The 24,855-nt window shown below is 42.2% G+C and overlaps 1 protein-coding gene across 1 annotated transcript in view; it reads left to right on the top strand.

Moving 5' to 3' along the window:
- The window catches only part of LOC146615032 (FYVE, RhoGEF and PH domain-containing protein 6-like), a 39,425-nt gene that overhangs the window by 779 nt on the left and 13,791 nt on the right, over positions 1–24,855 (top strand). The window contains exons 2-6 of the mRNA XM_085376046.1: positions 1,123–3,172; positions 13,545–13,656; positions 16,985–17,052; positions 17,131–17,161; positions 22,066–22,217. Coding sequence (XP_085232172.1) covers positions 1,123–3,172; positions 13,545–13,656; positions 16,985–17,052; positions 17,131–17,161; positions 22,066–22,217 — 2,413 coding nt within the window. The remainder of the gene's footprint in view (positions 1–1,122; positions 3,173–13,544; positions 13,657–16,984; positions 17,053–17,130; positions 17,162–22,065; positions 22,218–24,855) is intronic.

Raw genomic sequence — 24,855 nt, 5'->3', positions numbered from 1 at the left:
TGGTTGTGTGTCTTCCAGAGTGTAGTTTATGACTTTACATGCTGTTGTTGCATACGCTGACAGATTCGGCTCATAGATAAAACAGAAAGAAACAATAAAATTAAAAGTTGTGTATCCACACTCTTCTTACCAACACCGCCATCCATCGTGGGGTTTTTCTTAAGTTTGGGTGAAGCACTTCGCAAAGTGTACGCTTACTAACATGAAGTGTGCGCCGAATTGAAGGGTGGTTCTCGGTGATCAGAAAAAAATTCAATCACTATTTATTAGTAGTTATTACTGGTTGCAGTCACAGTGAATTAATGTTTTGCGATGTTTTTGAAGGGAATTTGGTTGGAGTCAGGCTTTCAGCTGCAACCGGAGAGCGGTTTTCGATCGTTGGCCTTTTCCGAAACATCCGCTCGATGACTCGACTTCTCGTGGTGTCGGCCAGCCAACAGTTTGAACCAATAGAGTGGAAAATATAGCCTACAATCCTAAACCAGAGGTTTTTTTTTAAAATTAACGACTATACTTTTTTTTTCTATTTTAACCTTTATTTAATCAGATTATTTCCTAATAGGATTAGGAATGCTAAGCAAGGATTATTTTCAGGAAAACAAACTGTCATGAAGAAGAGTAGGAAATGCTCTTGAGTACACAGGTCTATCGACAAATAAGAATAAACTGTGACTTATTTAAGGAAAAATTGGACCAAGAAGAGATAATACAGTAAACGCCAAGGTTATTATAGTGAACTGATACAACATTAAACAACAACACTGAACATTTTCAATCAGAAATATAAACTGAACTGATAGAGAAATAAATAAAAGATTTCAGAATTATCAGAAAATGCAAACTATGCAAAGAAATCTGGTCCAGCCATACCAAATATGTCAGAAATTAAGCATGTTTGAATCAAATAATCTAGATTTGCTGCCACCTTCAAACATTAGCTACGTCAGTTCACACTCATGAGTAAATACTTTGTTATAACGGGGAAGATGGTGCAAAATAGTTGAAAATTACTCATTTCCTATCTTCGCCCTGTCAGTGACCTTGTGACCTGAGCTTGCCTGTGCTTACATTAGAGGAGGCATGGCTTTTGTGTCTGACACTCCCTCTCTTTCTAACACACAGGTGTAAAGAAGCCTCCATTAGCTCCCAAACCTAAACTCCCCGTCACTACCAAACCTTCACCCCCACCCGTCGCTCCCAAACCAGGACTCATTTGTCAGCCTTTGGCGGTCTCCCAGCCCTCCCCTTCCACTCTGAAGAGGGCAAAACCGGCTGTTGCCCCCAAACCATGCATCCCCAAATACTCTGTTGCCTCTTCTCCCCTGGTTTCCCCCCCTCCGCCACCCAAGCCTGCTGAACTGCTTATCCCATCTCAGGAACAGCAGGAGGCTTTTGATGATGGCCTCAATCTTCTCAACTCCAAAAACGGGATATTATCTGAGGCTAGCAGACGTGAATCGGATTACATCATTCCCACCTGCTCCTGTGGGCTCCGGGACTGTGCACAGTGTCAGCCCCTGGAAAATGGGAGCACATCTGAGGCTGGGGGACATTCACACAAAGAGCTGTTAGAGAATGGCGTTTCCAAAGAGGGGTTCGTGGGGTCAAAGCCACGAAAGGGTGGAGAAAATCAAGAGGAAGATAAGGGTGAAAGTGTGCAGATTAGCAAAAAGCCCAGGGGTAAACCTCAGAGACAGAAACACCTTGATAGGGGACCGGTAAGCAAGGAGGTACAGAGGACTAAGGAGCAGGAAGTAACTTTAAAAAATCAGGAAAGCCCTGCTGCTGAGCTCGATGTCTCTAAAGTATCGACGGAGGCCCAAAACACACACTTGAAGTCAGCCTGTGATGTCATAGGTGGCATCATTGTCTTCTCAAGCATCTCTCCTCTTGAATTGCCTACAGAGTACTCTGAAAGCAGCAACACTGTCAGCAGAGTGTCTCCTACCCAGTCACACCCTGATCTGCAGGTCCCCGCTGCTCCTAGCAAGCCTCTCCCAGTCCCTCAGCCTCGTAAACTTAAAAAGCCGGCGTTGGTGAGGCAGGATGGTCTGGAGGGTGGTGCTCAGGAGCAGTTTGTGGAGGAGCAAAAACAAAGAACTGAGATGAAGGAAGCTGAGGGGAAACTAGCTGCTCTGTCTCTCAGTACAGAGAGCGAGGAGCTCAAACCGGATGCGTGTGATGACAGTTCACCCCCAAAAGACTCAGGTTTAGGAGACGATGAGGCTGACGCGCCTGTCCCGCCTCCTCGGCAAACCTCTCTGTCACCTCATCTCCACAGGTCATTTCGCATAAACCCCAATCTTAACAAAAACAACTCCCACTCCTTAGACCTACTCTCACAGCCCGACTCTGTCAGCCACAGTAAAGAGGGTGAGGCGCGCCGGGCCGAGGAAGATGAGGAGGATGGGTACGGCGACTTTGAGCGGTACCCCATCAGTCATAGCCTCCCTAAACAGATCAAACTCAGCTGTCACCCTCCTCTGGCGAACGACAGGAAAGCCTTCTCCGCTGAGGAGGAACAGTCGCCGAGGGCACCGCCAAGAAAACCGCAGAGACACAGCCTGCCCGCACCTCCTCCACCCTCCATCTGCCCTCCTGCACCTCCACATGCTAACACCCCAATGAGGGAGCTGCCCGCTCCTCCTCAGGAGAAAACAAGCTGGCGCTTCTCGCGACCCTACGTGACCTTCTTCAGTCGACAGATCCCCACCAGGAGCAGCGTGCCGCCTAAGAGTCGAGCCCCGGTGCTGGGGGGCAAGCAGAGGGCGCAGTCTTTCTCTGCAGCTGACCTGGCAACCCGGGCCAACTCTCCAAAGAGGAGCCTCTCTTTCCGGAAGCTGCTGGAACTCCGGCTGTCAGTGAAGATGCTGCCAAAGCTGCTTGCCAAGGGAGGGCAGTCCCTGGACTGCACCAGCGTCGAGTCAAACCGGGGCAAGAGGAGCCTGGAGAGGCCCAGTAGCTGCATAGGGGAGGCTGATATTTGCGGAGAAGGCATAGAAGGCTTGGCGGAGTATGAGAACGTCCCGCTCTATGAGGAAATCCCGGAATACATGAATCTGCCGTTTCACAGTGCCAGGCTGGGCTGGCCTCATGACCCAGATGCAGCTGATGCAGACATCTACGAGGTGCAGGATCCATACCACAGATGTCAGGAACATGAGTATGAGAGGTACGCTGCTTTGTTAATCAATTTTTTCTCAGCTATTTGAGTTGATAGAAGCAGTTTAAGAGAGAGTCAGAAAGGTGGAGGGAGAAGGAGTCGGGGTGGTGACACAGTTGTTTTTCTGTTTATCTTTTTATCTCTTGTATACTGATTTTGTTGATAGCCAATCACTGCTGCCAATCTCAGTCTGCATGCTCTTTAAAAAGATATTTTAAATCTCAAGAGTCAGATTTTCCTGGTTCACTGGAGTTTAGGGATCAAACCCAAGCCACTGCAGAGGACTCGGACTCAGTACACACTCTAACAAGTGAGCCTCATGACCGTTTATTTCTGATCCTGGTCATTTGGGGGATTTATTTTAGAAGGATTAAAGTAGGTTAATCCTCAGCAGTTTAGCTCTTCTAGCCCTCAGGAGGGCTGGTTAAGATCCTAAAGCACGGAGGATGAAAAGCTACTAATTTATCTTGTTATTCCTAATATCTTTGCTGTATTTATTCAGATGACAAAAACGTGGTTGTTTATAAATGATTAACAACAGAATGATATAGGGTTAGGGTTAATTTAATTATTAACCAGTGGAATCAGTACATGTATTGATTTCTTTGGTCAGTAATGTAAGGTCTCCAATTATAATACAAACTGTGTACTCCTGGATTCATATCTTTGCTTTCAATTTCAATTTACCTGCAGGCTGACGGCAGCACTTTGACACATTTAAACTCAGACTGCTGCCATCACAGTATTTTGTTTATATTTTTAAAAACTATCTATTTGTATTTTTACTCAATACAGGAATGATTAACAACACCCACAAAACATTTTAAATAAAACAGAATTTTCCATAAAATGCAGCAGCTCTGTTATGCTTTATGTCTGTGACATTTCTTTACTCCTAATTCTTCATCCTGTATTTAGCGGTGACTTGTACAAAAATCATGTTGTGGATACAGATTTTGGTGAAGTTACATACATGACATGTGAAATAAATGCAACCAGAGAACATAACATCTCATTTGTACTAGGATAGTGAAATTAACATAACATAGAGGAAAATCATAAGAATTGGGATTTAATACAATCTTTTTTTAAAACCGTAGAGATGCTAATAATCGCTGTGTGTGTGATGATGCTTGTGAAAAGTTTCATTCAGACTAGCTCAAGCGTTAACTACTTTCAGGACCTCCCCAAGGACATGCCCACGTGTTTTAGGTCCTGAACCTAAAAAATGTATAAATCTATTTACAGCTTTATAAAAACTTTATCAAGTCTTATCATGTTTGGAAAATGAATTCGTTGTAATTGTACAAAAACCGTACAAGAAATGGTTACACGGTTATATAAGATCAAATGTACATTATTGATGGGATATCAATATTTAATTGGAAAATATCAGTGCTGTCAGTGTTAATCTCGTTAAAATGACTTTAATGCCATAATTTATTTAACCGCATTAACACGGCAAATCTCCATTAGCGAGTTAACGTGGATCGCCCCGTGCGTTAACGCGTCAACGTGTTAGCGCCATGCAGCTCATCACATGCAGAAGTATGTGGTCTCAGACTAAAATTCTTATTAGTTTTTGTTTAACTGTGAAATATTAGGTTCACAATCACATTCAATAGAAAAGCAGAAAGTTCTAAGTATTTATCTCTATTGATTAAAATAATTTTTTTAATCCTCTTTTTTTCTATTAGCTCTTTTTTCCTCTCTTTCATCATCTTTCTGAAGTGATACTGCAGAGTAAAGATGTTTTATAGTGTGAGATAAGAAGGGCATCTTTATACCAGGAACAATGGCATGCTTTTCTTTGTCCATGTGGGAAAAAAGGACCTGCAAATTGATGTAGCGAGCTTTTATTACTGTCCTGTAATACCAGGTGAGCCACAGCTTCATTGCATGAACCGCCAGTGTGCAACAGGTTGGACAGGTGAAACGAGCGATTTGTGTTCAAGAGCATGTGAAAGTCAGCCTTTGAGGCAGTCAGACATTGAATTTGAATAGAGCATTGATGTGCAGCAGGTCAGGCTGTTTTCCTGTGGGTTATTTTCAGTGGCCAGGGCAGGAAATGTCTGAGAATCGCAGAAACGCCACACAGCTCTCTAGAACAGGGAAAATAAACCTCTAGCAACCACCAGCCTCCTTTCTCCTCCTCTGCCTGCCCGCCCTCGCACCATGTTTAGCCTCTTCTTAACCTCATCACTCCATTTTTCTCCTTTGCTTGGCTGAGTTTGTTCTCATGCTGAGTACATGCTAAATAATTTTCACACTCGTGGAAAAGCAGAGTTTGCAAAAAGAGCCACATAAGAGATGTTTTAAAGAGAAGTATTTATGTAATAAGAAGTATAAAAAATGAAAAAGGTAGACAAATATGGTACATGAATTATTTTGGAAAGATTAACAGCTAGGGAGTAGGGACTAAATTATGACAAAATGCCCTCGAGCAAGTTTGCAGTTCTGGACAAAACTTTACATGCACTCAGCATTGGTGTAAATGTCATGGTAATTTGGGCTTCTAGTTATTTATTTGAACTATTCTTTTTCCACAGTGGAATGTTAGTACAGTAAGCATCTTCAATGAATTTAAAAAACAAGAATTAGGTGCACAAGTTTGAATTTAATTTCGATTTTCTCTAATCAGCTTTTGGCATAATTCTGGTTGGATATTTCGCCACTCGTCTTGGTAAATTTTTCGTAGAGTTTGTTTAAGATGGTTGGTTTCCTGGCGCAAACCTGGCTTTTAAGGATATGCAAAACATTTTCAGTAGTGTTGAGGTTAAGGCTTTGGGAAAGCCTTTGTTTGTGGGATTGGTGTCCAGGTTTCCATTGTCTGGCTGTTGATCTGAGGTGAACTTAAATAATTTGGAAGTAGTCCTCCTTCTCCGTAATTCCATCCAGTGGAAATGTAGCTGGGTAATTATGTCATTGGCATCGGTGAGCCACTGTCAATATGTGACATATTGAAATCGCGTTTGAATTTCCGCTTGTTTTTTGCTTTCACTTTGCAATCGCGCGAACTGTGAACTGAGAGCGACGGTACTGATTGGTGAGTGACGATAATTTGCGCACCAATTCCTCTGACATCGTCTTATCAATCGTTAGCTTACTGTGCAAACATGAAAAGTGAACTCTCCCGCAGCAAGCTTAAACATGTGAGAGGTTGATCGCGCAGAGAATCGCTGAGCGTTATGTGAGTGCGTGTGTAAAAGCAGCAGGATATATATTTCAGTTCTGCTGAGCCAAATAAGACAGGTCAGGGTGAAGAAGTGACAGCCAAAGAAAAGCTTACCACAAAACGGAGAAGTTATGACAAATCAGACTATAAGGCAAAAAGAAAGTGCAGCTTTATGGTTTCATGGACAAAAGAATTTCTGTGGCTGCGATATGACAAACTAAATAACCAGGGCTGCACATAAGTGGTTCGCAGGTGCGCATTCGCTGTCAAAATAAAAAACGCGCACAAGATGAGAAGTTGCAACGCGTGTTTGCGTACATAAGATTTTCTGGAGGAGGACAGACATTTGTTTAGAACTCTTAAAGATGTCAAAGAAGCTCCTTTAAGCAATTACTTTGGTGTTCCTCTACCTCCAAAGAAATGTCAGAAGGAGTCCGAACCACAAAAGAAGCGCGTATTCTCGGAAAAGTGGTTGCAGGAGGTGAGCTGGCTTCAAACAAATGATGAACGCACAGAGATGTGGTGCGGAATGTGCCGTGAAAATCCCACTCTAGCGGACAAAAACAGTGCCTTTTATATGGACGCAAACGCGCGTTGCAACTTCTTATCTGGTGCACGTCTTTTATTTTGACAGCGAATGTGCACATGCGGACCACTTATGTGCACCCGTGTAAATAACATAATGTTCTGCCGGGTGTGTTGTTGGTTAAAACATCAATCAAAAAAATTGCTCTCTTTTTTATTCGGGCTACTTAAATTTATTTTGGGCTACCAAAAACTGAAGAGTCCCTGCCCGAAGGGCTACCAGGGATTTTGAAATTTTGCGAGCCCTGTAACCTCTAGATCACAACCATTAAAATGACGACTGTAGGACAGGGTCCTCAGCATATATCATGTCATTGGGACCACATTTTCTAAAATGTGATTGCTTTTAGGGTGTCATTAGCCTTGATAACTTAGAAACTTCATGTGTTTTTAAAGGAAAAATCAGGATGAGCTGATTGTCATCTGTGAATAAATTGTGCTAATTGGTAAAATGCTCAACAATCTAGCTAGACATATATAAAAAAAAACATAAAACAGGGGTCCCAGAATTGAGCCCTGTGGGACACCACAGGACAAAGTAATTAGAGTCTCCAGCAGAGGCAATGAGCCTTTTATCTAAGCCCTTTATCCAGGCCTTGTGCCTGTTTCCTCTGTTCATACAGGTGATCATGTCAGGACACCTTAGCTAACGCTGAGGTAAACTGTTGTGAAAGTGGTCTTCTAAACAATTAAGATGTGCTCTGCGTCTTAATTCTGTCTGGTATGCAGAGCAGTCTGCCGGGTGTTTGTGTGTCAGAGAGGAAAAAAGAGGGAGCGAGTGAATCTGTAGTGTTTCCCAGGCATCCGAGCCTGTTAAGTTTATGTAAGTAGCCCTGGGCTGTAAACAAGTGGCGCTCTGTGCCTGACCCAGTATTCTGGAGCGCTCGACTACAGAGAAAGCATAAGGGAGAGAAAAGCAGACAAAGAAGGAGGTAGAGTCAGTGGGAATTGAAATTTAGGTAACAGAGACACATAGGAAAAGCAAGGAAGTGGGCAGAGTGGGCTATTCGTGGTGGGAGTGAAGGGAGATACCCATTTATTTTCATACCCCACACCCCAACGTCCACAAGACTCTGCACAAAGATTAGGATAGGAACTGACAGCAGGACATAGAGGATGAGACAAAATCAGGATGCTTTAAATCCTTCTGTTCTGAAGTCTCAGACAGGTTAATTCTACAGAAGAGACTGCGAGAGCCAGATCAAAACATTAGCAGCACAAACACATGTTGCTGCTTGTGCCTGGCACACAGCGCTGTTTGTGGGAAGACCCGAGCCAGCATGTTGTTTCATTGATGGCCGTAGGGCTGATAAAAGTGCAATGAAGAGAAAGACAGGTCTCAAAAGTATAATCACTTTTCAAATGCACATTATGTACAGCTGGGTGTTATAGAGGTAGGTCCGGGCAATTAATCATCTCTAGTTTTGGCCAAAATGACTAAAAGGGAGTCTTAAGATAAAGTAAACTCTCAAGGTTTTGTAGTTGAAATCATGGAACAAGTATTACTCAGTTCTTTTTATCAGAGGACTGCTCAGGGAAACACCAGATTCTCCACGATACAATATTATCAAAGTACCTTACTCATAATAATATTATTTCAATTTTCAGCATTTTGCAGAGTGGAGTATTCCAATAATGTATCTTGTGATTTATCACCTTTTTCTAACTGAAAGTTATGTCCTCAAACTTGTTCACTATCTGTTTTATCCAATAAGATAAAGATTCTGTGAGTTTGTCAATCATACCAATACTGTCAATAAAACCTGCTATATGAAGGAGTCAGTCTGCAATTTAATATGGTCGTGTTGGTAATTACATGCAATCTTTTTCTGATAATACAGTAATTAATTGTGATAAACTATTGAAAATCACATATTTCTTGCTGTGTACATAGCCAGAAATTCACATTTAACTATTACATTTATACTCAGTAACCTTCTTGTTCAATAGGTTGATTGTAGTCGTTTGAAGTCATTTTGCAACTGTTTGCAGAAGTGTTCCCTCTAATCAGGTGACCTGTGCAATTGTGAGTGTGCAACACGCTCAAAGCTCTGGGCAACCATTTAATCACTACAGGTTGCAATCAGTTGCAGAGTGTAAAAAAAATCACTACAATCACCAGGTAGCCAATATTTTTTTTTTGTAGATGCAAGGAGGTTGCTGTCCAATTTATGTTTGCTCTGATTTAGGAGGTGGCTTTCTCAAAAAGTGTTTCCAGTTATGTATGTTTTTGTGGCTCAGGGTTTTCTCAGGATGGTGGTGCAGGAGATTGGCTCTATGTTCATAGTATTCCCAGAGTATTTTCATTTTTTAATAAAATATTCAGATTTGGTGTCCATGTATCGATAAAATATCACAATACTATGCTGTATCGACTATGAACTAGTCTGATTTTGGGATTGTGCAATGGTTGGCTGTCACCTTTGTTTCTCTGTTGCTTGCAGACGAGCGTTTGCCTGTGCAAGATTGGATTTGCATAAAAAAATTCCTAGTAAGGGGCGTAAAACTCCTTACTATATGACCATGTGTCTCCCACCACCTGCTCCACCTCTTTTTTTCATTTGAATTACATTTAAAGTCTAAGAAAGTCAACTGAACCCCCCCCCCCCCCCCCCCATTTTTACCAGTAATGCATATTTTTGGTAAATAATCAATTTTAAAAAACAACTAGTCACTCACATAGCTCCCAGTGGTTTGGTCCATTGCCCAGGTGTGGCTGTCTTATTTACTTCTCCCACACAGTAATATCACACTTGTTGTAATGAGACAATATTTCATTAGCTCTGTTATCCTTGTTACCAAATCTTATGCGCCAGTGCAGCCACATCTTACAACACATGGAGGCAGATTTGTGCAGTTTTCCAAGAGCTGTTGAGTTCTCTAAAGGAACAACTCAACCAGCTCTTTTACTGGATATAAGGAAAGGAGCTTCAGCGCTTCCTTTATTACCTCCTTATCAGAGGATACACTGGGCCTTTCTTTATGATGCTGAATATTTGTGCATCCAAACAACCAACATAGCGAACAAGTGGCACCGATGATAGAAGCCACTAGAAACAAACTATTCCAGCCTAATTGATGACATTTATGGCATTTGTTTTCTGTGCTGACTGATATGCTGCTCAGTGCTTTGCTGCCTGCTTTTAAATCAGATGTCACTCTGAACATAAACACAAGCTACATGTGATGTCTCTGATGTGTATCTGTTTCTACCCGTGCTGATGCTAGCATGACTAAAGCTAGCCAAGCAGCAGTAAATATGTGAAGTAAGGCAGAAGGATATACTCATCAAACAAACAGGATCATAAGAATATAAAACCACGAGCACTACAAATGTAACAGAAATATGTTGACATAAAATGGCATGTTATTTGAAATCTACACGAAACAATGACACAACTACTTTTTTTCAATTTTTTCAATTTATTTATTTTTTACCAATTGTCCAAATTAGTCTGTGATTGGCCTTAGTGTGACAGAAATCATATTTATATACAACTAAATATGACTCAGCAAACATGTTTTAAATGGATGATTCCTCACTTGATGACGAATGATCCATTTCCATATTTGCTGAGTCTTAAATTTGATGTCAGTGAACTTTTCAGTGGTTGGTGTTAAAAAAAAGCCCCCAAATCCCCTATGAGCAAGCACTTGGCGACAGTGGAGAGGAAAAACTCCCTCTTAATAGGGAGAAACCTCTGACAGAACCGGGCTCAGGAAGGGGTGGCCTTCTGTCTTGACCGAGAGGGGTTCAAATGTTCACTGACAATTTAGTTGTATATAAATATGATTTTTAGGACTTGATGTTGACACCAATTATGTGAAATTGGGGACGCGCACAGTTCCGCTTCTTCTTGTTCTTCTTCTTACTTGGCGGAATCTCTGGCAGGCTCTTGACTTCAGTCTTGAGTTCAGCCACCTTGACATTGAGCATTTTCTGTTTGTCTTGTACACTTTGCAAAGATTCCTGTACAGAAAATGCAGCTGACTCTTCTTTTTCTATCTTCTGTTGTTCTGTGGTGTCTTTTTCTTTCTGAGGCTCCTGCAGAGACCTTGCAGTGGATGGCAGTGAGTCCTCTTTTTCCATCTTCTCCTGTTCTCCAGTCTCGTTTTCTTTCGGAAGCTCAAATTTGTGCATTTCATTTGCAGCAGTGGAATTTTGTTCTTTGTGCTGCTGTGGGATTTTAAGTGAGGAAGCTTTGGCCCCTTTCAGCTCTCGCTCCAGAGACTCTAGCTTCAAATCATGAAGGGCCTTGTTGGGGCAGAGCTGGGATTTCAGGTCACTGATTTCCAGGTTGAGTGTCTCCTGCTCCTGCCTATGTTTAACGGCCTGCTCTTCAAGCTGATTTTGAGCTGCTAGGAGCTGTTTCTGGAGCATCTCAATCTGCTCTTGCTGAATCCTACATTTGAGCTCAAATTCAGCCTCCTTAGAGGACTTCAGTCCTACAGAGTCAGTGTGTGAAGCCTCTGTGGTTGGAGTGGCAGACTCCACACACTGCTCTGTGGTAGGGTGGCTGATTTGGTCCTGCAGGGTAGCAATCACCTCATCCAATATGACCATAGCTTCATTGTCACTCACGAGAGTGTCTGTCTCACTGATGTCATAGGGCTTATTACTAGAAGCCTCTTCCAGCTGCTCTATGAGGCCTTTGATCGTTTCCTCGTGATTTTGCTCGTTCTCGTGAATTTCTTCACGAAGTTTGTTCACCTGAAGCTGGTGATAAGAGGCCCTCTTGTTTGCACCTACCATTTTACCGTAAAGGTCGTTCTGATGGTATTGGGAGGCTTCCAGTTGGTGTCTGAGAGCAGCAATCTCGTGCCAGGGATTAAACGGGGGTCTAAATGTGGGAATGGGTTGATATTCCCAAGTCCCTCCATTAGGCACAGGGTTTGGTCTGCTGGGGTTCTTCCCATTTCTCTCTCTCTCCATGTCCTCCTTTGCATTTGAAATGGGGAGCATTTCTTCATTTTTTGGGTTTGCTCCATCAGCCGTGCTGTTTTGAGCTTCAAGAAGAGCCCGGGCATATGCCCGAGTAATTGCTCTTCTTGGTTCTTCAGCCACTCTTTTCTGTTTTTGCTTTTTTTGTTTCTTTGGTTTCACAACCGTTTCCTTTGGTGGTTGTGCCACAGGAGACTTTTTAGTATTTGGTTGTGCGGCTTTATCAACCTCAGGTTTTGGTGTGATGACCATTTCTATTTTTGCTTCTGCCATTGTAGATGCGTCAGCGTGTGCGTGTGCGTTTCTCTGCGTCCGCCTTGTCTTTGTTTTAACAACCAGGTTGCTTTGTGTTTCTGCCATCCGAGATCCACTAAAGTCGGTTGAACGTCTCCCCTATTTATAGGGTTTTCCAGTAGAATGTGCACTGTGACATCACAGGCTGTTCCTGTGATGCGCTGTTCCTTTGAAGTGCCATGATTGGAACAATTCAAAATAAAATGCCCACAAACCTAATGTAAAGGAAAGGCTTTTATTTTGTAGCACATACTGAATTAACACTATAAAAGCTACTCTACAGGAATTGCAGTAAAAAATAAAACAAAAGCAAAATATGTTTTTTAAATGGTTGTTAAAAAAACTAACCAAAGTAGAAGACAACTGTTTAGTGGAAAGTATTCGACATTCTAGAGATTCTCAGGCATAATAACTTCTTTCATAATTTAAACAAGGACAGGTAGAAAACGTTCATATTTAGTGAAAGATATTTATTAACATTATCCAATGAGAGTTACTGAATGTCTGTAGGCAGTGAGATCTTGGTGGTTGATGAGGCGACAGAATGTCATCTATGTTTTGTTTTAAATTCAGTTTCAATGCTGAATCTAAGAAACAACAGACTGCAGAGGGAGACTTTAATAGAGGTTTACTAACTCTTACTATCATATACATTGTGGAAAAATCTGTCTTTATTTAGCATAATATATTTGTTATAAGCACTAAATATGTTTTATGATTAACTGATGAACACTAACGTACCAAGCTGAAAATTCTGCTCACCAGTCAGCAGCTTATATTCACAAAAAACGGATAAATCTGCGATCCATGCAACTTAAAACTACTGATGCATTTTATACCATAATCTGTTAATATGCAAATATGGAAAAATTATGCAGTTGTTTTCTTGTATTAACTCATCTGTAAATAAAATAAATTAACAGTATTAAAATGATCAAAGTGCAGTGGGATTTATTGTGGTGTATTAGTGTGTCTGTGAAGGTCTTTGACCTGGAGAAGACCTCCAGACCTAGTAGTTGGTTGTTTTATTCTTTTTTTTGTGGACACATTTTTTGGCGTCCCCTCATTTTCAATTCCTACCTAACCGCTGTCTGCATGACTACCCAAAATATTGTCTAATTGTATTCATCAGTATTTTCCGTTATACCAAACCTCTGAAGAAGTGTCGGTCTTGACTCACATACTTCTATGAGTAAATATGCGTGTTAAATTTGTCTAGGCCCCCTTATTGCACAAGGCTTCCTTAATCTTTATTTATCCAAGGAGGGTTTTTCTGAACTCACACACCACTCTGTAGCCCTGCCCTGCTTCCCTTTCACAGATTTAAACATTCCCTGTTAAGAAAGGCTAAATTAATCTCTGTCTGTCTGTGTTTGGGCGAATAGCGGCTGCCTCATCCAGGAAGTCCACTCTGAGGAGGAGGAGATCCACAGCTCAGATGACGAGGACAACAGCTCCACCTCTAGCAAGGAGCACTTGGACGAGGCAGACAGACAGGTACTATAATGAAACTCCGTCTGTAACATCAGGGGAATTCAGACAATAAAATGACTCAATGTGAGCAATAAAGTAATTAGGGTTGAATTTAAACTGAAACTTCTCCCAGTACCTGATGACTGATCATTTCCATGCATGTTACTCTGATACCACAATCCATAAACATTTATAATATTTACTTACCATCATGCCTCATGCTTTCACCAGTGTAATTATTATAATGAACATCCAGTCAAACGTCTTGGTTCTCAAATTCTTCCAGCAGAGTGTCTTTGCAGCTACGAAAGGCTCTAAACACTTATTTTCAGCCATTTTTTTTCCTTCTCTTGCTTCTGTATGACGTTAAAGAGAGTGGATATGCCTAATCTGGTCATATTTATGAGGGGTAGCCAATCAGAAGAAATGTGGGGTAAAGGGGGAGGGGCTGAAAAGCTTGTTTCAGAACTTAAGAACTGTGTCACAGCTCAGTAATAGAGAAAGGAGGATGATTTTAAAATACTAGTCATGCAAAGCTACTGTAGTAGATTCCAGGAAATGAAATATACTAATAAATATAATACATCAATTAATGTTAACATAAAGTTCACCTTTAAAAAACTATAAAGAATAATATATATTCTTTATATTATAACAATATATAATAATTTCTATGTTGAAATCTCCAATGCAATCCAAGAAACAAATATGGAGTTTGAAAGTAGTGTAAGAGGTCCCATTTTAATGTCTTCAAACTATAGCTTGGTTATGTCGAAATCATAATACTGAGATCAGGATTAATCATTAACTCACAGATTAAGATTTTTTTTTAATCTGTTGACCCAAATGAATAAATGAATATGAATGTGATAGGAAAACACAACGGTCCACTCAGGAGTTGAGTATAGGTTAAAGCCTCGTTTATACTTTCGCCTCAGAGTAACATAAATGTCATCATTAGAGGGTGAGCGTCTGTGTGCCCGCTTGTTTTCATGACCACGTGGACTCGTCTGGAGAACTTACATTACAGTGCACCAGCTATGACTGCAGCCCAGGAGGAGGACTTGGAGTAGATTTTCAGGGAAGTATAACAGGAATCACTACTCAGCTGGTGGTCTCTAGCTGACCATGTCTATAATGAAATATAATGAATGCAGTCCTAATGCAGTTAGAAAAATGTCTGATTCAAGTGGAAGATTTCCTTGTTTACTTTCAATCAAACATTGACATGTGACTCCTTGTTATTCAAGGAGCGGGTGAAGCTACTGTGACTTATAGACTATATATAAAAGATGTGACTGCACAAAGTCACCTATTAGTACTTTAAAGTGGACAGGAGTCACTATATGTATTGAGAAACAAAAAAAACACCTTTGTGTTACAAAAAAAATACAATCCACAATCTGCACTGTAACTTGGAGATTATTTTCTCCTTCACTTACAGTTGGGCTTCATTTTTCCTCAATTCTATTATGACTTTATCTACTCAGTGAGATAATGTTTCCAACAAGTGTGGCATCTCTTCCTCGGAGGGTTTGGCTTTTTTTGGGGGGGGGGGGGGTCCTACGTTGAATACATCAGTCTGTTTTCCCTGTGGACATCATGATGGATATCAAGATTCCCGATCGTGCTTCGCTAAGAAACTGTTTGTTCTGTGATGCGCATGTTGTAAACTGTTAGGTTGTAAGCTGTTTGGATAGACCATTTTATTGCATGAAATAATGCTGATCTCTTCCGTGGACATCTGCTGATCCACAGAGGTCCACAGTCTTGACTTCAGCTTGTTGTTTTGGTCAATCAGACCCCCCCTATGAGCAAACACCTGGCAACAGTGGGAAGGAAAAACTCTCTTTTAACAGTAGGAAACCTCCAGCAGAACCAGGCTCAGGCAGGGGCTGGCATCTGCCAAAACCAGTTGGGAATGAGGGGAGAAAGACAGGACAGAGTCCTCAAGTGCTTTACAAAAGTGAACATTAAGAGTAACAGGTGGATTTTTCTGTTTCAGTGCAGCTAGCAAAAAAAACAAAAACAACCCTTTTTGCTAAAAAGACAGAGAGTGGCAGTGGACAGTATATGCTTCTTATTACCATAAAAGTCATTGTTGCATAAAATGACTTTTATGTTAATTTTATGGCAGCAAAAAGTGGCCGCCTTAGACTGCTTTTTAGCTTTAGTGTTGTGGTTTTCTACTGTGTTACCAGTTCTGTTATTAGTTAGCTAGCATAAACTATAAGCTATAAACAGTAATTTAGAGCAAGGCTCCATGGTGAAAATTAGCCTTTATACATGTAGTGCTTCATGTCCACTTGAACGATTTGGTGTTCGCCCAACATCACGAGTCAGGGGTGAGTCTCAGAGGGGACATGCTCATTCAGAAGCTACTTCTACTAATTCCTCTTTAGACCTAGAGGCTCCATCCCTCTTTTATATACAGTCTGTGGCCCGAGCCACAATAGTCACATTAATGGTGACTATCACCTATAGCAAGATTACTAAGACTCCACTATTTGTAGTTTTTAGACACTTGAAGAGGTTAAAACAAGAAAAACAGAGAAATTTTATTTTTAGTCTCATTCCCAACCACACTAATCGGAAACCATAGTCTTAAAGTGGCTGTTTTTATTCACACTTAGTGGAAAATGCTACAGAATTATTACAAGGGCTGAAGTGAGCATATTTCCAGGGAAACATCTATGGAAAAACATCTCCAAGCGCTCTTAAAATATGATGTCAGCATGTGAAGCTGGCAGATCATTTACAGGTCACAACGGACGACTCGTATCTCTCCCGGTGACTCAACTGTCACCGCAGCAGCTGGAGGCTATGTGCTCACATGCATCCTGCCGAGTGTGTTTGTTGCCTTTAAAAGCTTTTCAGAAGTGGGTGTGTTTGTGTGTTGAAAGTGGGGGATGTTGAGCAAACACAGAAGGGCTACAGGTTCAGGAATAGCTCCCTCAATGGCTGAAAGAGTCAATACTGTCAGCACCTGTGTCTGATGGCTCTCAGAGCGCCGGGGTATCACAAATACAGGCTCCGATAGGACCAGTCGGCCATTTCGGTCAAGCAGGGGCCAAGGCCGGCGTCCAAATTAAGTCAAAGAGAATCCCCCCTCCCCCTTTCCCATTCAACAGCACACTGTTGGAGAGAGATGGGGAGAGGAGACAGGCAGAGAGGAGGGAAAGGTTCCTGCTTTATGTTGTTTGAAAGAACCTTAATGGTCTTTAAACACCAGCACCGGTGATCATGGTGATTTGCAGCGAACCTGTGAGTTAACTTTAAACTGTTTTGGCGCCGGCGTCTCCCTGGCACCGTCCTGACCGTCTGTGTTTTGTCTTTTTTTGTGAAACTTTAGCAAGAAGACGAGATGAAGAGGAAGAAGGTGGTGCACATCGCCCAGGAGATCATGAGCTCGGAGAAAGTGTAAGTGCTTCAGTCACGAGGTAGCATCTGTACTGTAATCCGTGGCTGTCTAACGGACGTGTTTCTCTCTTTTATCAGGTTTGTGGATGTCCTGAAGCTTCTGCACATAGTAAGTGTCTTGTTCAGTCAAGACTTTTATTAAAGGAGGATTTCCATGACTTAATTTAGCAGCCAGAGCAAAGAGAGTGCCCAGCATAATAAGCAGCACTGTATGTTTTGGTGCTGGCACTGTGCTGTAACTGTCTTGAGTGGTGATCAAAGCCTTTTCCCTAGGATGGATTTGAATTAGTGGGCCCTTGACTGCAGTTGTCTTTGCTCGAGTGCCCTGGCTGAGTTGATTAATGCAGTTACAATCTACAGCTGAGGCTTTTAAAGTTGCTGCAACGGAGTGTTTCTGGTTTTCTGGGGGGCCGTGGTGGGCAGATAAATGCATGGCCACAAGGTGGGGGAGGAGGTGCTTTGATCAGATCCATTACAGAGATGCACTGAGAGAAGAGTGTAGGCACAAGAAAAAGAATGAGCTGTGGGCTGTGGAGTTTGCCTGGTGGCTCGTTTAGTCTGTTTGACATATTTTGGGAGAGTTGTCCTGCAGACATTTGTGTGTGATGGCCCAGTGATTTTTTTGAATATTGCAATTAACTGCAGTTATGCTGCTAACAAATCTGCTGACTATTACTGATTTGAACTATAAAGCATCGATAGAAAGAGAAATCTTTCATGTGGAGGAGGATCATCACACGTGATGAGTGTCAGGTTTGATGTGGAGAGGAAGAAAAGGATGGAAACCTCAAGCTGAATATTCAACAAAAGAAGAGCCTTTTGTTGTGGCTGATGAAAAGTTCAAAATGAAACACAAAAGTCCAACAAAATCCAAAGAAGATGAGACAAAAAGGCGTTTCAACAAAAGGAAGGCGGGATTATTTATACTAACAGGAAGGGAGTGAGAGGCAGGTGAAAGTAATTAACCAATGAGGGCGAAACAGATGGTCACAAAAGAGGAAGTAAAAGCAAAAACAAGACTTGAAAGAAAACCAACTACCTAAGTAAAACAGGAAGAGAACAATCAACCAAAAAAACAAATACTGAGTGAAAATGGAGACAATCGGGAACCGATGAGAAGAAAAACAAAGAGGAGAGTGACATTTAAAAAAATCCAAACAGAATCCAAAAACACAAACTACAAGAATCAAAACTTCAAAACAACAGTGAAATCCGGAGTTCGGTTTCTAGCTACAACCTGGGTTAGTCCTTACTGTACTGTACTGAAGATGGTGATTCAGCCCAGGAGTGCAGCCATCGTACTGCAACCTCTGGGGGCTTCTGAGGGATAACATCAGGCGCAAATAACCTCAACTGTGGCGCTTATCACCGTGCACCAGTGCACACCTCATGGAAAACTAGCAGCCACACCAACACAATATTTGCTTTGCTCACCAGAGCTGGCTGCCTGCGACTGCCCTCTTCCTGGTGTTTTTGCCAGTGTATTAAATCCCTGTTAAAAAAGAGAGTGAAGAACCAGGCAGATGTTATGACTTAATACAGATTTACCCACTCACCTCACACCAGTCCACTCATAAGCACTCATGAGGGCAGTAATAAAATGATTTATTACTGTATTTGACCTTAGTTTGGCTCATTGAGTGTTGCTGATTAATTTTCTGTCAGCTGATTTATCGATTGTTCAACTTTCAGCTCAGACGTTTAGACAGGAAAGCTGTGCCTTTGTTTAAGTTTAGTCCAAGGACGGACTGCAGCAGGCGTTGTTCCCAGGGGGAATCCCAGGTGAGCGGGTTCAGATGACCCACGCCGAGGGCCCACCTGTCTTTCCGCCTCAGACATGGCTTTAGTGAAACCGCCGTGGGATTAGTAGAAAACGCCGCCCTGTGGCTGACGGGGGAGGGCGAGGTGCAGACCTCTGTCCAAGAAAGGAGGTCAGATCGCATTCTTCCCTCTCCGCGGCCAGCCCGGGCGCGCAGCAGCTGCTTCCTCAGGCCACAGAGGCGACCTCCAGACACGCACATGCCTCAGATAATCCTCAGTGTGTGTGTGTGTGTGTGTGTGCAGGTAGGTGCGTGGGCTCATGAGTGTACTGCATATTTGTGGTATGTTCATCCAGTTGTTTAATTTTTTAATTCTTTTTTTTTTTGTTTCTCCCCAGTCGACCTCTGTCTTTGTTTTAACTGCAGGTTGTCGATTTACCTGTAGGACCAGAGATTTTCATTCCCCATTTGTTAGATCCTCATGTCCTGCTAGGAACCGCTTTAAAATATACAATAACAACATATGTAGGTGTTTTATATGTGCGATAATAAGGTTTTAGTTTAAGTGTTTCAACTCTATCTAGCTTTTTGAGTTAGGTTCAGAGAGGTTCATTATCTGTCTAATCTGTACATTAGGTAAAACATTAGCGAGTAACATAATGGAGATCATATGCAAATCCTTTTTTGAATAACAGATGAGACAAATTAAAAGGAAAATCTGAATAATGTGTTGAGAAACAGCAGATGCAGAAACTTCCAGAAAGAGACACAGAACAATGAAGCATTTAACATCCAGCCATGCTTTGAGATGTGCTGAAAGATTGATTCTGTTAATTATGTTATTGTGTCAAAAGAGCTGCACATTCATGTTTTGTTTTATTTTTTTAATGTTTTAGATTTTAGAGTTTAGAGTTTCTACCAAACTGCTGGAACAGTAAATGAAAACGGTGATCAGAGCATTATCCTTCACCTGAGGAAGGACAGTGGGAAAGAAGGATGAATTGTTTTAGGGGTCCTAAAAGGCTGGAAGAGTGTGGTTGATGGGCGTAAAGTTAAAAGGAAAGTTACACCTTTTAAAACGTTGACTTGGAATATCAGTGAGGTCATGTGATCAGGCTGTTTCGGCATAAAACAGTCAAAGAAAGGAGGTTCTAGCAGGGCTTCAGTGCAAAAACCTTCATTAGAAAAGATGAATGCTCATCTGAGAGTTCAGTGGGTCAAAGCCCACAGAGGTGCTGCTTTACAGACGTGTGGGCACAAAGTGACGTTCAAGTCAACTGAGTCATCCCTGACAATATTTTGTGTTGGAGTGTTGGCGAGAGCAGGCCAACTAAAGAAATGTTACAGGCCTGAATGTTTGATGCGCTTTATATTGTCCTGTAATGAAATACCGCGCTCATATTTTTAGGGATTTAGGGGTCATGGTTGATTTAATGTTAGATTCTGCTCTCCTTAATTATCACCTAAACACCAAAATGAAGGGATCACTTATTAAAAGTTTCAAAATGAATGCATGGAAGCACTAAAGTCTCACGGCTGTTGTTTTCTGGGATACATCTGGTCAGCCAGTCATGGCTTTTAAAAGAAAACTGTCCCTTCACATCTGAGTTTAGTTGAAGAGTGAAAGGAGAGGCTACGATAGAGATTAATAATGGATACTTTATTGATCCCCATGGGGAAATTACTTGTTTTTCTCTGCATTTGACCCATTCACTCAGTGAAGCAGTGGGCAGCCCACTAAGCAGGCGCCCGGGGAGCAGTGTGTAGGGACGGTACCTTGCTCAGGGGTACCTCAGGGTAGCAGTTAAGTGGATTCGAACCGCCGACCTTCCGATCATGGGGTGACCACTTTACCTACTGAGCTATCCCTGCCACTAATTAATTTTCATGTGATTATTTGGTTGTAAATTGGCTGTATATCCACACAATGTCCATTCTGGGTACACATGCTAATTAGTTAAGATGAGCTAAGATAGGGGGCGGCACGGTGGTTAAGTGGTTAGCACTGTTGCCTCACAGCAAGGAGTTCTCTCCGGGTGCTCCGGCTTCCTGCCAGAGTCCAAAAGCACAGATGAGGTCAGGTTCGTTGGTGATGCTAAATAGACTATAATTGACCTTTTGCCCTGTGACAGGTGAGATGGGCTCTACCCTCCATGCAAACGTGAATTGGATAAGCAGAATAAAATAGATGGATGGAGCTAAGATAAGCTTTATTTGTCACATTAAACACAACATAAATAAAGCAGAATAGCGCAATAAAATCAATACAATATGGCAGAACAAAATGACCCATTAAGGTAAAAACACCAAACAAAACAGCACAAGATATAAATGTAATACAAATAGAAGCTTAATACATAAATATCTAACAAATAAATCCATGTTTGAGGTGGTGAACATTTTGTTTATCTGTAGTTGTGGCAAATAACAGCAAATACGTGTGCGTTATATTTGTTCTGAGATTATATTTTATTGTGTGTTGCGTGGTGAGTTTATCTTTCCGGGCATCTGGACAGTCATAATGTATTTCTCTCAAAGGTGACGCTGTGGTGCAGCTAAACAGACATATTTCTCAGAATATACTGCTGCTTCATTTCTTTGTGGTTGTTTTTGTTATATTCAACAAAATATGAAGAGCTTGTGATTTTTTTCAGCAAAATTCTGTCTAGAATAAAAAGCCTTCCCTTTATATATTTTGGGTAAAAATGAGACTTTAAAAAAAGCGCTTTCCCAAATAAGGAGTTGAGGTGTGGGACAAGGAATGAAAATGCCATTCAGTCCCAGATAAAGAGGGATATCTGGTTTTACAAAGGCAATAAGATAAATGGGCCACGAGCTAAACAAACACATGACAGCTACGATTGTAATATTGTGTTTTGCTAATTGTTGTACAAACTGTGCTTATCGTCTGTAATGCCAAGCAGTGGATATATTTGTGAGTGAGAGAGCGCGAGTTATCCAGGACGTCGGGATTCCTTGTCACCTCCCTACTTCCTTCCAGGTGGATGTGTGTGTTGGCATGCTGGACAAAGTCAAAGTGCTGACTCAGCTCCATGTGTGTGGGTGGGGGTGGATGTGTGTGTGTCATAAAATATGTGCAGAGGTGTGGACGGGGAGGGTGGAGGAGCGGGCAGTTTATGAGGTGCTCCTGATCAGTTGTAGTAAAGTTTGTCGTCATGTGTCACTTCCAGACTGCCCAGCTGTGTCTGTGCAAAGTTTTGTTAGAAGAATTAACCCATGCGTTTCTCTCCAGGATTTTCGGGATGCCGTTGCCAAGGCAACCCGTCAGAATGGGAAGCCGGTGGTAGATGAGCGGATCCTCTGTCAGATCCTGTACTACCTGCCTCAGCTGTACCAGCTCAACAAAGACCTGCTGAGAGAGCTGGAGGAGAGAGTGGCACACTGGTAACACAAACACACAGTTTTCTTTCTCACTATCACAGCACAAAAAGCATCTTTGTACTGAACTACACCTTATAAGGCTTTAAAAGTGGAACATAAGGTTCCTTTTATAGAGATGGAAAAGATGGAAGATGAAAGCAGCAGTTACATTATATCCACAAATCCATCCTGACATACACTTCCCTAAATGTAACTGTAACTACTTGTCACATTAATGCAGTCCACAGTGACTGTGATTGGCCTGTTCAGAGCTGTAGTTATCTCCATTTCATTTCCTGCTACTTCTTCTTCAGGCATCATTTTTCAAATCAAATGTTTTGGTGTGCTAAATTGCACACCAACGCAGGTGTCAGGGACCAAGCAGTAAAGCATAAAGGACACAGGTGGTTTTAATTCAAAAAATGGGTTTTATTGACCCAAAAATATGAAAACATATTTAACAAAGCCAAAACTTAAACAGGCAGACCAATAAAAGAGGTCAACTCAATAGACTAAACTCAAGATAATAATTAACAAAACCTCAAACAAACATATGACAAACTGACCTGCTGAAATGACACACAGGGGGACTTAAATACTGGTTTAGCTAAACCAAATGACACACGGGGGAAAACAAGATGGCTGCCATATAACCAACTAATACAAAACATTTAAACAAACATGAAACACCCCCCAGGCAATGAAGCATGTGGTGCAATCCAATTAGGCTGTCAGTGGTACTTCAGGTCTCCCAGCCCTTTGCCACACCTTTTGCCAGACAGGAGGAGACACCAACCCCCAGGTAACTCAAACAAAGAAAGATGTATTAATATAACATAAAACAGAACTTTGACCTTGCAAGGTTAATATGTGTGCACGCCATATAAACATTGGAAGGTGTGATGGAAAAATGAATACATTTAATAAAGAAACAATATTGAACAATAAGTAGAATATTTTAAAGTAGTGACTGTAAATTAAACTAAAGTGAACAGCGGGTGGTGAGGTGTGGAGCTTACCATGTGTGGCATGCCATCACACACCCCCCCTCTTCAGAGCTCTCGCTGGAACAGCGAGAGAGATAGTCAGCAGTAAGGTTCTCCTTGCCTGGTACGTGGTGGACAGTGAATCGGAATGGCTGTAAGGCCAGGTACCAGCGGGTAATTCGCCCATTTGTGTCCTTCATCTTCTCAAGCCACTGGAGTGCTTTGTGATCAGTTTCCAAGGTGAAGTCTCTTCCCAGTAGATAGTAGCGGAAGGAGTCCAGGGCCCACTTGATCGCTAAGGTCTCCTTCTCTACTGTGGAATACCGAACTTCCCGTGGAAACAGTTTCCGGCTGATGTAAGCCACTGGATGGCGGCCTTCCATGGTTTCCTGAAGGAGGACAGCTCCCAGGCCCCGATCTGAAGCATCAGTCTGTAATATGAACGGTTCCTCAAAGTTGGGACTGTACAAAACCGGTTGCTTACTTAGTGACTGTTGTATGTCATGAAATGCTGCCACTGCCTCCTCTGTCCACTGGATGTAATTGGGGGAACGTGATCCCGTCAGGTCTGTGAGCAGAGCTGCCCTGTTGGAGAACTGAGGGATGAAACGACAGTAGAAACCTGCCATGCCCAGAAAGGATCTCAGCTGCTTCCTTGTTTGGGGCAGGGGGGATGATTCCATGGCCTCGATTTTGCTGACTTGTGGCCTGATAACCCCCTTGCCGATGACATGGCCCAGGTATTCTGTCTCAGCAGCGGCAAAAACACACTTTGACGGATTCACCGTCAACCCAGCTGAGTGCAGGTGGTCCAGAACAGTTCGCAGGTGTTCCACATGCTCCTCCCAGGTGTTGCTGTGGATAACAATATCATCCAAGTAAGCAGCAGCAAAGTCAGAGCAGTCATGTAATACCTGATCCATCAGCCGTTGGAAAGTTGCTGGAGCTCCATGTAGTCCAAATGGCAAGACTGTAAATTGGAAAAGCCCCCATGGTGTTCTGAATGCTGTGAACTCTCTGGACCGTTGAGTGAGTGGGACCTGCCAGTAACCCTTACACAGATCTATTGTGGTCAGGTACCTTGCTTTTCCCAGACGTTCAAGTAGATCATCAATTCTTGGTGTCGGGTAGGAGTCAAACATGGATATGGAGTTCAGGTACCTGAAATCAATGCAGAACCACATACTCTCATCCTTTTTGGGTACCAAGACCACAGGGTTGCACCATTCACTCTTAGATCTTTCGATGATCCCTAGGGATAACATCAAATCAATTTCCTTCTTCAATGAAGGCAGCAGACGTTCCGGGATCCTGTAACTTAATCGTCTCACAGAGGCACCTTCTCGTACCACAATATCATGTTCGACAATGTCAGTTCTCCCTGGATTCTCTTGAAAGACCGCTGATTTACACATTTCTCTCACCTGCTGCTGCTTGTCCTCTGGGAGATGGCTGAGATCATAATCCAGAGAGCCAGCAGGTGGTAAATATTGCTCATCTGCTTCATCTTCTTCAGGCACTCGCTGTATGAGCATTGCATCTGCCTTGTGTTCAATACGCTCCACCCACTCCTTCAGAAGGTTTATATGCAAGACCTTGCTGGAGCGCAACTGCCCTGGGGTGGACACCTCATATGTGGTGGGTCCCAGCTTCCTCATGACTTCAAATGGCCCCTG

Source organism: Diplotaxodon limnothrissa, linkage group LG17 (assembly GCF_057381915.1).
Source record: "Diplotaxodon limnothrissa isolate DT_005_m linkage group LG17, D_limnothrissa_male_GT1.1, whole genome shotgun sequence".
In the NCBI taxonomy this organism is placed as follows: Eukaryota; Metazoa; Chordata; class Actinopteri; order Cichliformes; family Cichlidae; genus Diplotaxodon; species Diplotaxodon limnothrissa.
Note: the sequence above shows the minus strand (reverse complement) of the source record. Positions and strands in the feature narration are given on the sequence as shown.